Raw genomic sequence first — 13,789 nt, forward strand, 5'->3', positions numbered from 1 at the left:
AAGCAGGGCATGCAGTGGATTCGTTGTGTGACCAGCTGCTGGTGAAAAGTCTTACAGATTGAGGGAGCATGCTACTCTCAACGTCAGTAAGTTCCCCACTGCTCTATAGTATTGCCGCCTTCCTGAAACCACCACCACCACCACCATTATTCAATACTGCCAAAAAGCAAAATATTGACCAAAGATGAACTGCCTGTATAGAGACATTTGAAGATTTACTTGATGCACATGAAGTGACTTACAACTGAAAGATTATCAAATATCTCACAAATCTTGCTGGTGATGGTGTGAGAGAAGTCATAAAGAAAATGCCAAGAACTGATAAAGTCGTCACATAGTCATCAGATTAAGTTTGCGTTGAATCTCAAGTTCACTCCAGTACCAAGTGTCAATTATGAACGATACATTTTCAGTTAAAAACGTCAGAGTTAGTGAAATATTTGAATTTGTGGAAAGACTCAACACACATCAAACACTGTAATCTCAATGAATTTAACAATGAAGAAGCCATGTGGCTTAGAGTGATTGATAGATGCTTGTCCGATTCATTCAGATTACGAATGCTTAGGGAAACATTTAGTATGGAGGGAGTGTTGATGGCTGCCAGAGCTGAGGTACGTACTGAAAAACAAGCTCCTTACATAGGCCTGGGAGTGCCCTGAATGACTCAGTCATGAGTGTGAAAAGTAATTCCAAACAAAAGATTGAAGAACAAGTGATGGCCTCACGTAAGAAGAAGTTGGGTTTCAGATGTGGACTTTTGTTTCAGTACGAAGGAAAGTGTCCCGCCATTGGACAGATATGCAAAGGCTGTGGTAAAGGATGTGTCTCATGGAGCTAAAGCAAAATGGTCGCCAGAACGTTCCAGAAGCAACATTTGACCCAAACCACAAGGCCAAGAGCCGACATCAGTTGAGACAAATAGATACTAAACAAAGTTGATTGTCATCTAAATGACTGTCAAACAATTCTTCCGCCTCAAATAAGCAAAAGTGGAGAAAGTGATTGTGCCATGTTGAAGTGTACCTCAGAAAAACGTGCACATGTAGAACCGGTCGCATTTGAAGAAAAATGGCAGTCAAAGAAAAGTCGACATGTCAAAGCAACAAAACCATACAGTCACTGTCCAAAGATTACATTGAAAATGAACGGATGTTCAGTAGTTTTTGTTTTTTATTGATAGTGGTGCTTCGATAAATATAATGCCTGAAGAGAATTACAATGAACTGTCTCCATTACTGCGACTGATGCCATCGAAAAACACAGTGTGTATTTGAACTGCATCAACACCCATGAAGAGTCGAGGCTCATTTGTGGCAACAGTGAATCATGAGAAAACACAGATACAAGCACCGATCCATGTGCTTCAAGGCACAGTGGCAAGTGCCTGTTTGCTCTGTTTCAACACAGCTGCTGACATGGGACTAATTTCTGTGAATTACAACATGAATGCTCATTACAAAATTGTAAGTCAATTACCTTTGTTGTTTAATGGTTTAGGAAAGTTAAAGACTATGAAAGTAAAACTGTATATTGATGAGAATGACTGTCCTGTTTCTCCGAGACATAGACGGGTTCTATTTATTTACAAGAAGCTGTTGAAAAAGAACTTGAATTGTTACGCAAGCATGATATTATTGAGCTTTCCACTAATCCAACACCAGGGGTCTCTCCCCTAGTAGGGGTGCCTCAAAAGGACCGTGAAGGAGCTGTGTGGATATGGGTTGACATGCACCAGGCAAATAAAGCATTTCAACAAAAATGACATCTAGGTTCACACTTTGCTGACATGACAACACAATTCAATGGTGTCAAGGTCTTCTCCCAGTTTGATTTGAATAAAGGCTATCATCAGTTGGAACTTGAAGAAAGTTGCAGGTACATTACATCCTTTCCTACACATGTTGGGTTGTTTCGATATAAAAGACTAGGGGCCTTTAGAGTTTGGTGGAGGAATTACTCCGTCACAACAGTGACGGATATCCTGTCTGCTGAAATATAAATCCCATTACATAATGGGATTTATATTTCGGCGGATGGTATATCTGACATCGTTGTGATGTAGTAACCCCTCTGCCAAGCTCTAAATCAGGCTCTTAGTTTTGGTGTGTCATCAGCTGCAGACCTTTAAAAAAAAAAAAAAAAAAAAAAAAATTTCATTCAACGTGTCCTACAACCTTTTGTGAATGTTTAATTTTAGTGATGTCCTACTAAATTTAAAGCGATGCACAGAAGAAGCGCAATAGTGCTCTCACACAAATATGCCAGTTACTCAGTAATGCAGGTTTGACTTTGAATTCAGACAAGTGTGAGTTCAATAAGGCAAAACTGAAATTCTTTGGTGATATCTTTTCTGATGGGGGCATTACGCCAGACCCTGCAAAAGTACAAGCTTTGACAAATGCTGAACCCCACAAGATGTTTCTTTTGCATGTTCTTTTCTTGAAATGGCCAGTTACTGTTGAAGGTACATAAACGACTTTTCCACTGTTATTGCTCCATTACAAAAGTTAACAAACAAAAATGTTTTGCTTCAATGGTCAAAATAACATGAGAAAAGTTTCAAGAGACTCAAACATGCCATTGAAAGTGCTGTGGAAATTGCGTACTTTAATCCAAAGCTTCATAGACAGATTGTGATCAGCATTAGCCCAGTTGGTTTAGGTACTGTATTTGCACAGCATAGCGGATGCCCAAATGCTAGACTGCATTTTGTGGCCTATGGTAGTAGAAATTTGTCTCAAACGGAACATGCTTACTCTCAGCCTGAGAAACAATGTTTGGCTGTGGTATTGGCTTGTTAACACTCCCATGTGTTCCTGTATGGAAAACCGTTTATGCTGGTGACTGATCATCAAGCTTACCTGACCATCTTTGGCAATCCAAAAACCAAGATGTCTCCTCAAATTTATTAATGGAGATTGAGATTGCATGAGCACACTTACACAGTTGTGCATCATCCAGGAAAGGATCAGAATCCTGCTGACTGCTTTACAAGAGTGCCTATAAAAGGTCATGGTACTCCATCCAAGTCTGCTGAGGGCCTACATCAATTTCATTGTCAGTTCAAGTACACCAGCTACTGTATTGTTATCCCAGATTGTCACTACCACGGGCATGATAGTGACCTGCTGAAGTTACAAAATATAATTACTCATCAGTCGTGGAACAAACACATTTGACTCAGTAATGATGGAGGATATCAGAAATACAAAAATGTCAAAGATGAATTGTCCATAACTGGGGGTCAAGGATTCTGATTCTGGAGAGTGTGCGACAAGGAGTGATTGAAGTAGCTCAGGAAGGACATTATGGTATTATTGCCAGAAAGAAAGTTCTCTGAGACAAAGTTTGGATTCCATACTTAAATGAAAGAGTTGAAAAGGTACCCAAGGCTTGCCATATATGCAATTGCCTGTCAACCAAAGTTAATCAGCATTCTTTGAATATGTCAGAACTCCCTAAACATTCCTGGGAGAACATAACCATCTATATTTTTGGTCCACCTGATAATGGACATCATCTAATGGGGATTGAAGATGAATACTCATTTTTTCCTTTGGTTGAAGATCTCTCATCCACGACTCATGAATGAGTAATCCGAAAACTTGATGGCATCTTTGCAACGTGGGGCATACCAGTCATGGTAAAGTCTGGCAGTGGTTGTCCCTTCAACAGTAAAGATTTTAAAGAATTTTTGGAGCATCTGAACATAAAGCATCAAAAGGTTATACCTTTTTGGCTACCGGCCTGCCGACTTGTTGAGCGTTTTATGAGTACACTAAAGAAAGCATTGCAGCGTGCAGCTCTTGAGAAGCTCAATTTGAAAACCGTATTGAATTCTACTCTTCAAATGTATAGTTCAACACCCCACTCAAACACAGTGACAACCAAGTTTCCCCACTGGACTACCGAGAGGGATAAAAATGAAAACATGATACGTACAAGGGACTTGGTTAACAAACAGAAAATGAAAGTTTGTGCAGAAAAGAGGCGACATGCAAAAGACATCTCATTCAGAAAAGGAGACTTGGTGATCGCTAGACAAATATGCAGAAGAAAATGTGATGCTCCATATGAGGCTGAGCCTTTTCAAGTGGTGTCTATAGAAGAACACATGTTGACTGTCCAGCACGTTTGGAAGTCCACTACTGGAGACTCTTGCCACTTTAGGCCAGAGTTGAGAGCAAGACTGACTCTGAAAACTCAGTGACTGTTGCTGAGCCTTTACCATCTTCAACAATCCATGACCCTGAAGATGACAGTCTACAGGTTCCAGTAACCAGATCAAGTTGGATGATCAAAGCACCAAGAAGATTAATTGAAGAGATATAATTGTGTAAATATTTATATTTAATGATTTTCTAAAACTGTAATTTTTCATTTAACGGAGGGGGAGATAAAGTGATTTGCATGATTTAGAATGGAACCTTTCTGGTTCGCAGCAGATTCCTTATCAGTGTGATGTAATTGCTAGAATAGAATACAATGAAAGCTTAGTTTCCAGTGGAGTTCACAAGTACACGCAGATGAATAAAGACGTGCGATTTACAGCTGTGTGTGTGGCCTAGTCATTGGCAGGTACAGCGACTGGAGAAGGCGGTACACCCTGGACAGTGCACAGAATCATTTTAAAGTCTTGTATAGGTGGTGGCTAATGTGTAGGAATATCTGGCGGTTCAATGTTTTATTCAGATTTGGAACAACAGATTACTCTTTTTCAAATGGAACATTTTCATTTGGGCTGATTTGGAGGGTGTTGGCAGAAGGTTGATGATTTCCGTTTTGAAAGACAACACAGATGGTTGGACCGGAAGCATTTTTGTCACCTCTTTTTAATAGTTTTGTCACTGTTAGAGTGCACGTTCCCACTATTGATGGCGGCCCTTTTGCATTGTCCCTTTTATTAGATGGTCCAACCAGACTTCAAAATAGCTCTCCTGAAGTTACACAAAAGCTGCAATATTGTGAGACTGCCGGCATGCGATCAGGCCATCCACACATCCTCCATTGTGTGATACATCTGTAGCTGCAGTAGCTGGAGTGTCCTATTAACACATTTTAATTTGTAGCTACTGGTTGTCAACAAAACTGACATCAGCAGCCCTGTTTTACAAAAACACTGAAGAGTGGATGCATTCTGTATGTATTCTATATGATGTGTTGACATCCTTCTTAGCAGTACCATGCTTTGAAAAGCAAGAATGTTTTATTTTGATGGCAAAACTTTGTGATTTCTGAGATCCATTTTTGAAAACTTTACATGTTTATTAGACTTTATTAAACATGCTAACAGTGAAATATTTGTCAGCTGGCTTGAAAATGAGCCACCTTATTGAAATCTGATCTGTTTGCTATATCAAGCTCTGAACGATAAATTAAAGAGACTCTTACTCTGGACACTAGTTAAAATCGGAGAACAATTGTGTGGTATTTTTCTACTGTACTAGGTCACAACTGCCGAATTGCTACATTTTAGTGTTTGGTTTCTGGCAGTATAACTATACCACTGAGGTAGCTGGTGTTGTGAGGATTTTTGTGCCAGGCGTAAACTCCCGGCACCCTGGTATCTAACATGTACCAGTTGCTTGAAACTACAGGGAGTTGTAGCAAACAAGGAACACTTCCAGTTCAAAGTCCTACTCTACCTTCTAAGAACCCCATCTCCAAAAGTATGGGCCTGGTGGTGTCTCATGTCTGAAGAAATGAATCTTCATCTTTGTGCTAAACTGCAGTTATTGAGGCAATGTATGGCAAGTTTCCCAAAAAACAGTGACAATCATGGAATTTTTAGGCTTAAAATCAACTGAGACAAATTAATTTCCATCCAGACATGTCCACTACGAAAATTTTATTAAGTGGTTTGACCAATTGTATTTGACCTCAGATTAGCCGCTTTGTGCATTTTCACAGCACCCAATGAAATGTTGCAATAGCAACCTCTGCAGGAGTGTGCACAGGACCAGTGTCGTATGTGCTCAGTAAATATGTTACACAAATTGATAGTGTTGATGAGAGGTTGCAGTGTTCCCTCTATTGAGTTGAGTCCATAATAAAAGAAGTGGCATTCCTCAACCCCTTCCATCTTTTACCATATTGCCATTCTCCCTGCTTTAGAATTAGGAGTCCATTTCAGAGAATTGCTAGTTTGGGGATGTGGTACTGAAAACAGTCGCCATATCACACAAACATGTTAGAACTGAGAGGCAATCACTGGTCCTTAAATCCTTTTGTCCAGCGCTAAAAGACAGCTCTGTTCTGAACGAATGGACCCAATGGCTGTGTGCTACTTGAAAATGTAGCGAAAAATGAGATTGAGGTCTTTCTACCAGGAGACGCAGGCTTTGTCCAAAAGCCTTTCCTCCACTGCAGTACATCTCTTGGGAATGCAGCACCAACAAGTAGATACCATAAGCAGAATCATCATTCCTCCTTCTTGACTAAGGGCCATAACTCAGAGTTTGGCAGACAGTTTACTCTGTTATGAAAGTGGCAGATATCCCGTCCGCCATATTACAAGTGCATTATAGCCTGTGGGAGTTGCAATACTGCAGAAAGCATGTCAGTATCCTTTAGATGAAATATCCCAAGCACCAAATTCTAAATATGGCCAGAAGTTTCCAGCCGCTTTATAAAAATCTCATCTGGACCCAGTAGGACAGGAATGTATTTTTGATGGTTTGATCAAAGACCTTTCTCCTTTCTCTATGCTTTTCCACTGATCCTACTGGTCTTAAAAGTGATAACTGAATGAAGACTGGACAGCAGTGATGTTCGTTGCACCAAAGAGATCTCTGAAGTGGCGATTTTGTTTCTTCGTCAGATAGCTGGTCCTATATAAAGTCTTAATGCTTTTGAGCCCCAAAACATATTGGCAGTCGAAGCTTTTTGTGAGTGTTGTATTTAGTGCCAAGCTGGTATAAAGCATCATACTGCTGTACATGGATTGAGCAGCTGAGGGAAAGTTGATGGGGTCAAAGATTTGTTAAGGGAAATTAGAGGTGTCCGAGTCAGCAAAAAGAAGGGGAAGGAGGAGAATTGGGCTACAGCAATTTGAGGGGTCCTGTGACTGAACTGTGACAATGTAACGCAGGGTTCCTTGAAATTATAGATTTTCAGTAACTTCACGAAGTGAAGAAGAGAAAACATTTGCAAACAGATTTGTGTCTTCCGTTTTCAAATAATAAAGGCCATACAGACTTTTACGAATTAAAACAAAAAAAAGGGTTATTTCATAAAGTTTTCTGGGATCTCACAAATACGCTGAGCGATTTAGTGTTCATAAATTCAATCATGATTTTTCTAATAGAGAAACAGGATATAGAAGTATATGGCCTTTGCTCACATATGAGTCCTTTCTGTGCGTATGCAGGTAGCATGACAGTCTGCTTCTGTTTTTTCATTTGATAGTGCTGATGGAAGCCGAACACACTTCAGAGTCAAAATGACTTGAGAGCTACTGTGGCTTTATTATTTCTCTCCAACCCTTGCAGTGCACTGCTGATCATGTTTGTGTGTTGGGGAGAGGAATAGCATGCCAAGCTTACTGAAACCACCAGATGTCCACTGACCCTGGCTGAGAAGAATAAAGCACAAGATACAGATTGCTTTTTCCTTTTAAAATTTGTGTCCTCTCCCCAGACTTTTTTGCCACTCAACCCACCAGACCTATTGTGTGACCAGAATTTTTCCTTTTGCGCCCACTCCTTCAAGATAAAGTAAGCATGAATGAGGGCCTGTATGGAGTCTGGTTGACAGTGTGTGGCAGAGAGTATATGCAACCCGGATGAAGTTGTGCGTAGCCTTGCTAACCATGGTGATTGGTTGAGTTACCCCTAAGATCGTCCCTCAGCCCCACACTGTTCAACATCTATATGACCCCCCCGGCAGACATTGTCGGATCCCACGATATCAACATCATATTCTACACAGATGATAGACAGCTCATCCTCTTGCTCACCCAAAACCAGCCCACCTCCAGGACTAACTTCAGTGACGCCATGACCAACCTAGCCAACGGGATGAAATCGATCTGACTCAAACTCAACTCTAACAAAACAGAAGTCCCAGTCTTTGGTAGAAACACATCCATCTTGGACCACAGCTAGTGGCCATCTGAACTTGGACCACCCCTACACCTACAGACCAGGCACGCAACTTGCTATCAACCTTGACAGCGAACTGACTATTGAGTGACAAATCAACGCAGTAGCCGCCTCCTGCTTCCTCACCTCCACCGCATGCTAAGCAGAATCTTCAGATGGATCCCATTCAACTCCAGGAAAACTGTCCAAAGGCCCTTATCACCAGCCCCCTCTACTACTGCAACACACTCTACTCCAGCATCTTCACCCAACTCCTCAAAAGACTCCACACCATACAGAGCGCAGCAGCCCTACTCATCCTAGACTTCCCCAAACTTGCCCACAACACCTCTCACCTCAGATCTCTATTGGCTCCCAATCGAGAAGAGATGCCAGTTCAAGATCCTGATGCACACCTACAAGGCCCTGCACGACCAAGGACCAGCCTACATCAACTACTGACTGAACTTCCGTCCTCCTGCAGACCTCTACGCTCCTCCTCGCTAGCCCTCGCACGCACACCCCGAATCCGCTGCTCCTTCTCCTACATCGCCGCCATGGCCTGGGACAACTTGCCCCTTCACCTCTGCACAGCACCTTCACAATAGACTTCAGGAAGAAACTCAAAACTTGGCTCTTCGACGGAGACCTCTGACCCCAGCACCTAGATACCCCCAGGGGAGATAGTGCTGCGCTCTACAAATGATTGAGTTTGTGCCAAACTTGTATGGTGCTAAATGGAGGCTGGATGGTCTTTAATAGAATGCACGTGGTTTATTTAGAATGCATGTAGATATTAAATCGGTTGCAGGCTCAGTTATAATTATCCATGTAGCATAATAGTGTGTGCTTCTTAATGTTGATTACGTCTCTTATACTATGTTGAGTAGGCTGTAATGTTAAATGAGGTACCTTATAGCAAAGAGAAAATACCTAGTAGTGCTTATAAGTAGTAATGAATACCACTGGGCAAGGATAGACGGGAAAAATATTGTCCATAGTTTTTAAGCTAGTGTATAAACTAGGACTCGTATATGAGCAGTGAAGGATCCAACATGTTTCCTATCTTAGTTATATGTGAATACAAGGTAAATGTATTGTGAAATATGCACCCCAGGGAAGGTTGTTTCTTACCAAGGTTTCCCGGGTTACCAAGGGAGTGCAGTGGAAATTCCTGCAGACTCTCAGATAGCTGCTCTTGTCACCAGGTGACTCTGCATGGCCACCAGACATAAGTGGGACTTCAGTATGATCATGCCTGCACAACCATGATGGTGTCCACTTCTCCATAACCATTCTTTTGTCACTCCTGTAATCAAGGGAAATTACTGCTGGTGACAGTGGCGTGAGAATGGCAGGCAGTGGCTGAGATTAAGCAGTGGATCAGCCTATGTTTAAATCAATGCCTTTGTTTCTTGAAGGTAAGGGACTCCAATCCCAATGAGATAGGTTGAGTGTCTGCTGCAGTGATCTGGGCATAATCTGCAGGTCAGAGATCCAAATGCCAGCAAGATATTGTTTACATTTATTACGTGTAAGTGTGTCTGAGTTTGTCTCTCACCACAGGATTAATTTAGTTTTGTGTTTGCTACTTAATGTAGCATGAACCTGGGCACCTCCTTTTACAGGGATTGTTTTTCTGTAAGAGTAAACATCTCACAATTAAGTTGTTAAACATCTCACAATTAAGTTGTTAAACATATACCAGAATATAGTGTGGGAGAGTCTGTGTGTGGTGCACTTGTGTGTGTATGTGTAAGGGACGGGAAGTGGTGCAAAATAAATATATTAAATATTCAAAGGGTTGTCTTCATTGCTGCTGCTCCCATGTGAAATCTGACCAACATTGCCAAACCTGAACCAGACTACCAACTGTCAAACACTAACTCCTAGTCTCCTGTTGCCATGTCTGTGTGTTCAGTCTAGATCTTTGTTCAAAGAACATTGATGGATAGAGGCTGGAGAACAGCTGGAGAAGTAAGAGGGCTAAATAAAGAAAGGTTGTTTAACCATTGAATGAAAGTGAGATTGAGATGATGTTGACAGAAGGAAAGGCATTGGAGAAGATGAGGTTAGAAGTACTTAGTAACTAAGACCCCAATTACGAGTGCCCTGTTAAATTCTGATATGTTACTGAACATATCGTGATTGCCCCGTTCCTTATATGTTTTCCTCCTGTAAATTCCGACAGGCTAAAGCTTCAGAAATGTACCCTGTAAGTTCTAATACATAGGAAATTTGGTGCTAGAAAGCATAAGTCCCATATGCAATTCTCCATTTGTTGTTATTTTACCACACTTGTTAAATACCTCACCCTGGCATAAAAGTATTTGCTAGGTGTGGTAAATACCTCTTCTAACTCCAGAGCAGGCTTGCCAGCCCATAGTTTCTGCAGTGACTTTTAGGGAATATGACATAGGCAGAAAGGAGCTGTGTGCTTTCATAAGGAAGGACTCTAGCAGATGTGACAACAATCTATAATAAAGAAACCATTCTACACATATCAGTGTCTGCTTGATATCGCTCAATGCCACCTGGATGTGGCTGGGCCTTGAAGAACGACTGACTGCAGATGTAGAACAAATAAGGGGTCAGAGAACGCTGTTCTCCTGTTAATTGTCAAGAAATTCAACATGAGGGGCAAGGAACCAGTCAGAGTATGACATATTTCTAACATAGTAACTCTGTAGACGTACCCTCATTTTAAAGTTGTTTTACTTTGATCCATGCTCCAATTAGTTCTGTTGGTAGTAACTGTTACATTGCAGACACAGAATCATCCCACCTGAGAAAGGGGATTTCTTCATCTCAAAACCATTGATGTGTGAAGTGTCAGTGTGAGAATGGATTAATAAAAGTTCACGTTGGCACCCAAAAACTGACTGCATGATCCCATGTTTTCGGTTCTTTTACAAAGTGATAATGTGCAGTACTTTGAAGGTTGATTGACTGTTTAAGGTGTACAAGTCTCCTTTGATTCTTTTATTGTACAGTCTATGTTCTTTTCAGGTTTTCCTGACGAGCATTTTTGTAATATGATATGCGGGTACACACTCATAGTTCATACTTTCCATGCCAAGGATCAGTGCAATAAGTATGAATACACTCTTTACCCTATATGTTATGTTGTATTTTCTGTTGCGTCCCTAATTATTCTGTTGCCTTCTTCTCCAGAAATTGGGAATGCGTATGCTGTACTGAGCAATCCAGAAAAGCGAAGACAGTATGATCTGACTGGCGGCGAAGAGCAAAGTAATTCACACCAAAGCAATGGAGGCTTTGATTTCCACAGGGGCTTTGAGGCTGACATTACTCCGGAGGATCTTTTCAATATGTTCTTTGGAGGAGGCTTTCCAACAGGTAAGTCAGTGAAAATATCTATTGCCGTCTTCTAACGTTAGAAAAAAACAGAATGTAAAAGCATTTGGTGCAGCCCTGCCGAGTATCACACATCAGGCATAAAACTAATAAATGTTGGTACAGGTGGACGCATCACCGCACTAAAATGCATTAGTCACGCATATAGAGCACCCTGACACACTGCAGGGATCGTGAGGTGCTCCAAAAGCAACACCGTCCACAACACTGCATCTGTGCACTGTTGGACTTGGCTCTACCTGTCTGGCAATTTTGCCTGTTAGTCGCCTGGAAAACTTGTTGCTTTGGAGACCACTGACGGAGGGATACACTGTTTCAGTCAGTAGGCTGCACAGCAAAAACAAATTATACTCTTTGTGGCAGCCCCGCACAGATGCTCTGAAACACACTTAGCTGGCTGCTGGATCATCCGGCAGTCTGGAAAAGTCATGAGTCTGACTCCATTCTTCCATACTGGTGTACTGCAGCAGGCAAGACCACATAATTTTTCCATCCTGAGCTGTGTACTGCTGCCGTTTCCTCCCAGACAACTAGTGGAAGTGCCATGCAACACACGTGACCCCTGGTCTCTCCTAATAGCAGGCAGGTGGTTGGAGCGCTTCGTGCAGGCACTAAAGTTAATTACTACTGGCTGTTGGGAGAATTCTTCCAGCTCTCTATTCCTAGTCCCCAGCTGGCCTGTGCAGCCAGGTGAAGATCACTACAGCACTGTCCTGCAAGACAGAGCTGACCCAGGGTAGCTGTGCACTTGCAGCAGATGAGGCGGCATAGAGAAAAACCCAATCCCAGCTGTGGAGAATGACCCCTGGATGCATGTGAGAGTTACTGCCGGAGAGCGGATTTGGAGCTAATAGCTGCTGCCCTCAGTATGTGCTTTCTGTAACTCATATCAGCATGTGTTCTTGAAGTGAACCTTATATCATTGCTTTACTGTCACTAGAAAATTAAAATATATAGTCCACTATGAACTGTATGCTGCAATCTGACTCAAGACAACATCAAAATGTGAAGCTGTCAAATTCAAAACGTTTGTGAATGGTTCATCTAATTATGTTTTTTCTCTTTCAGTCGAGGGACCTTTAGTTCTACCATGCCAAAAAGGCACATTTAATTTACTGCAATTCATAAAGTAACTGCTTTTAATAGTGTCAATATATATATATATATATATATATCACCAATGACAGATGTACATGTCACACATAGGTACTCAACAAACATAAAAATTTACACACTGAGAGCTGCTACATTGATGGGTGTCTTTTCCTTCTGCGCACCACTTTTCTTGCGGAAACTCTTTATTTGGGTTTTCCAATTTCCTTTTTGCTGATGGAACACATATTTTGTTTTCCTTGCCTTGTATCAGTTACCTCCAAGTCAATATTACTGATTGCCACATTGTATCCCAACACTGGTTGACTGGATTGTTAGCTCATCCAAAGCTGATATTAAGTACTTTCCATCATCTGTGTTGTTCTTAAGCCTACCCCTGTTGTTACGCCAGGAATTTTGGAACACCATGTTCGGTGGCATGTGTTGCTGCAGATACACATGCTGTGCATAGTCCGCCGTCTGGTGTTGGGTCGGAGTGTTACAAGTTGTTTTTCTTCGAAGAAGTCTTTTCGAGTCACGAGACCGAGGGACTCCTCCTACTTTGGTTCCATTGCGCATGGGCGTCGACTCCATCTTAGATTGTTTTTTTTCCGCCATTGGGTTCGGACGTGTTCCTTTTCGCTCCGTGTTTCGGGTCGGAAAGTTAGTCAGAATCAACGGAAATTTCGTCGGTATTGTTTAGTTCGGTATCGGGTTAGATCAGAATCGACACCGAATCTTGAAGAGCTCCGGTAGCCCTTCGGGGTAATTTCGATCCCCCGTCGGGGCCTGGTCGGCCCGACCGCATGCAAGATCGAGACTGATGGAACGGACCCCGTTCCGATTCTGTCCTAAATGCCACAGTAAATATCCCTATACAGACCAACATTTGGTCTGTAACTTGTGCCTGTCACCCGAGCACAAAGAAGAAACGTGTGAGGCCTGTCGAGCGTTTCGGTCGAGAAAAACGCTCCGAGACCGAAGAGCCAGAAGGTTGCAGATGGTGTCCACGCCAACAGGACAACAACGGTTCGAGGAAGAGGGAGAAAAAGAAACATTCTCCATCCACGAATCGGATTCCGAAGAATTCGACGTCGAAGAAACCGTGAGTAAGACGTTGAAACAAGCATCACACAGAAAAACAGACAAAGCCCAGGGGACGCCACTGCCGACAGGCCATGGCTCAACCCATAAAGTAGGTGACCGTCCATCGGCACCGAAAAAGGGCGAGCTGA

General features: G+C 42.1%; 1 protein-coding gene across 1 annotated transcript in view; it reads left to right on the forward strand.

Annotated features, from left to right (window-relative positions):
• Window positions 1-13,789, forward strand: part of DNAJB14 (DnaJ heat shock protein family (Hsp40) member B14) — a 183,314-nt gene that overhangs the window by 61,474 nt on the left and 108,051 nt on the right. The window contains exon 4 of the mRNA XM_069230231.1: window positions 11,259-11,444. Within this exon, the coding sequence (XP_069086332.1) occupies window positions 11,259-11,444 (186 nt within the window). The remainder of the gene's footprint in view (window positions 1-11,258; window positions 11,445-13,789) is intronic.

Source organism: Pleurodeles waltl, chromosome 1_1 (assembly GCF_031143425.1).
Source record: "Pleurodeles waltl isolate 20211129_DDA chromosome 1_1, aPleWal1.hap1.20221129, whole genome shotgun sequence".
Classification (NCBI taxonomy): Eukaryota; Metazoa; Chordata; class Amphibia; order Caudata; family Salamandridae; genus Pleurodeles; species Pleurodeles waltl.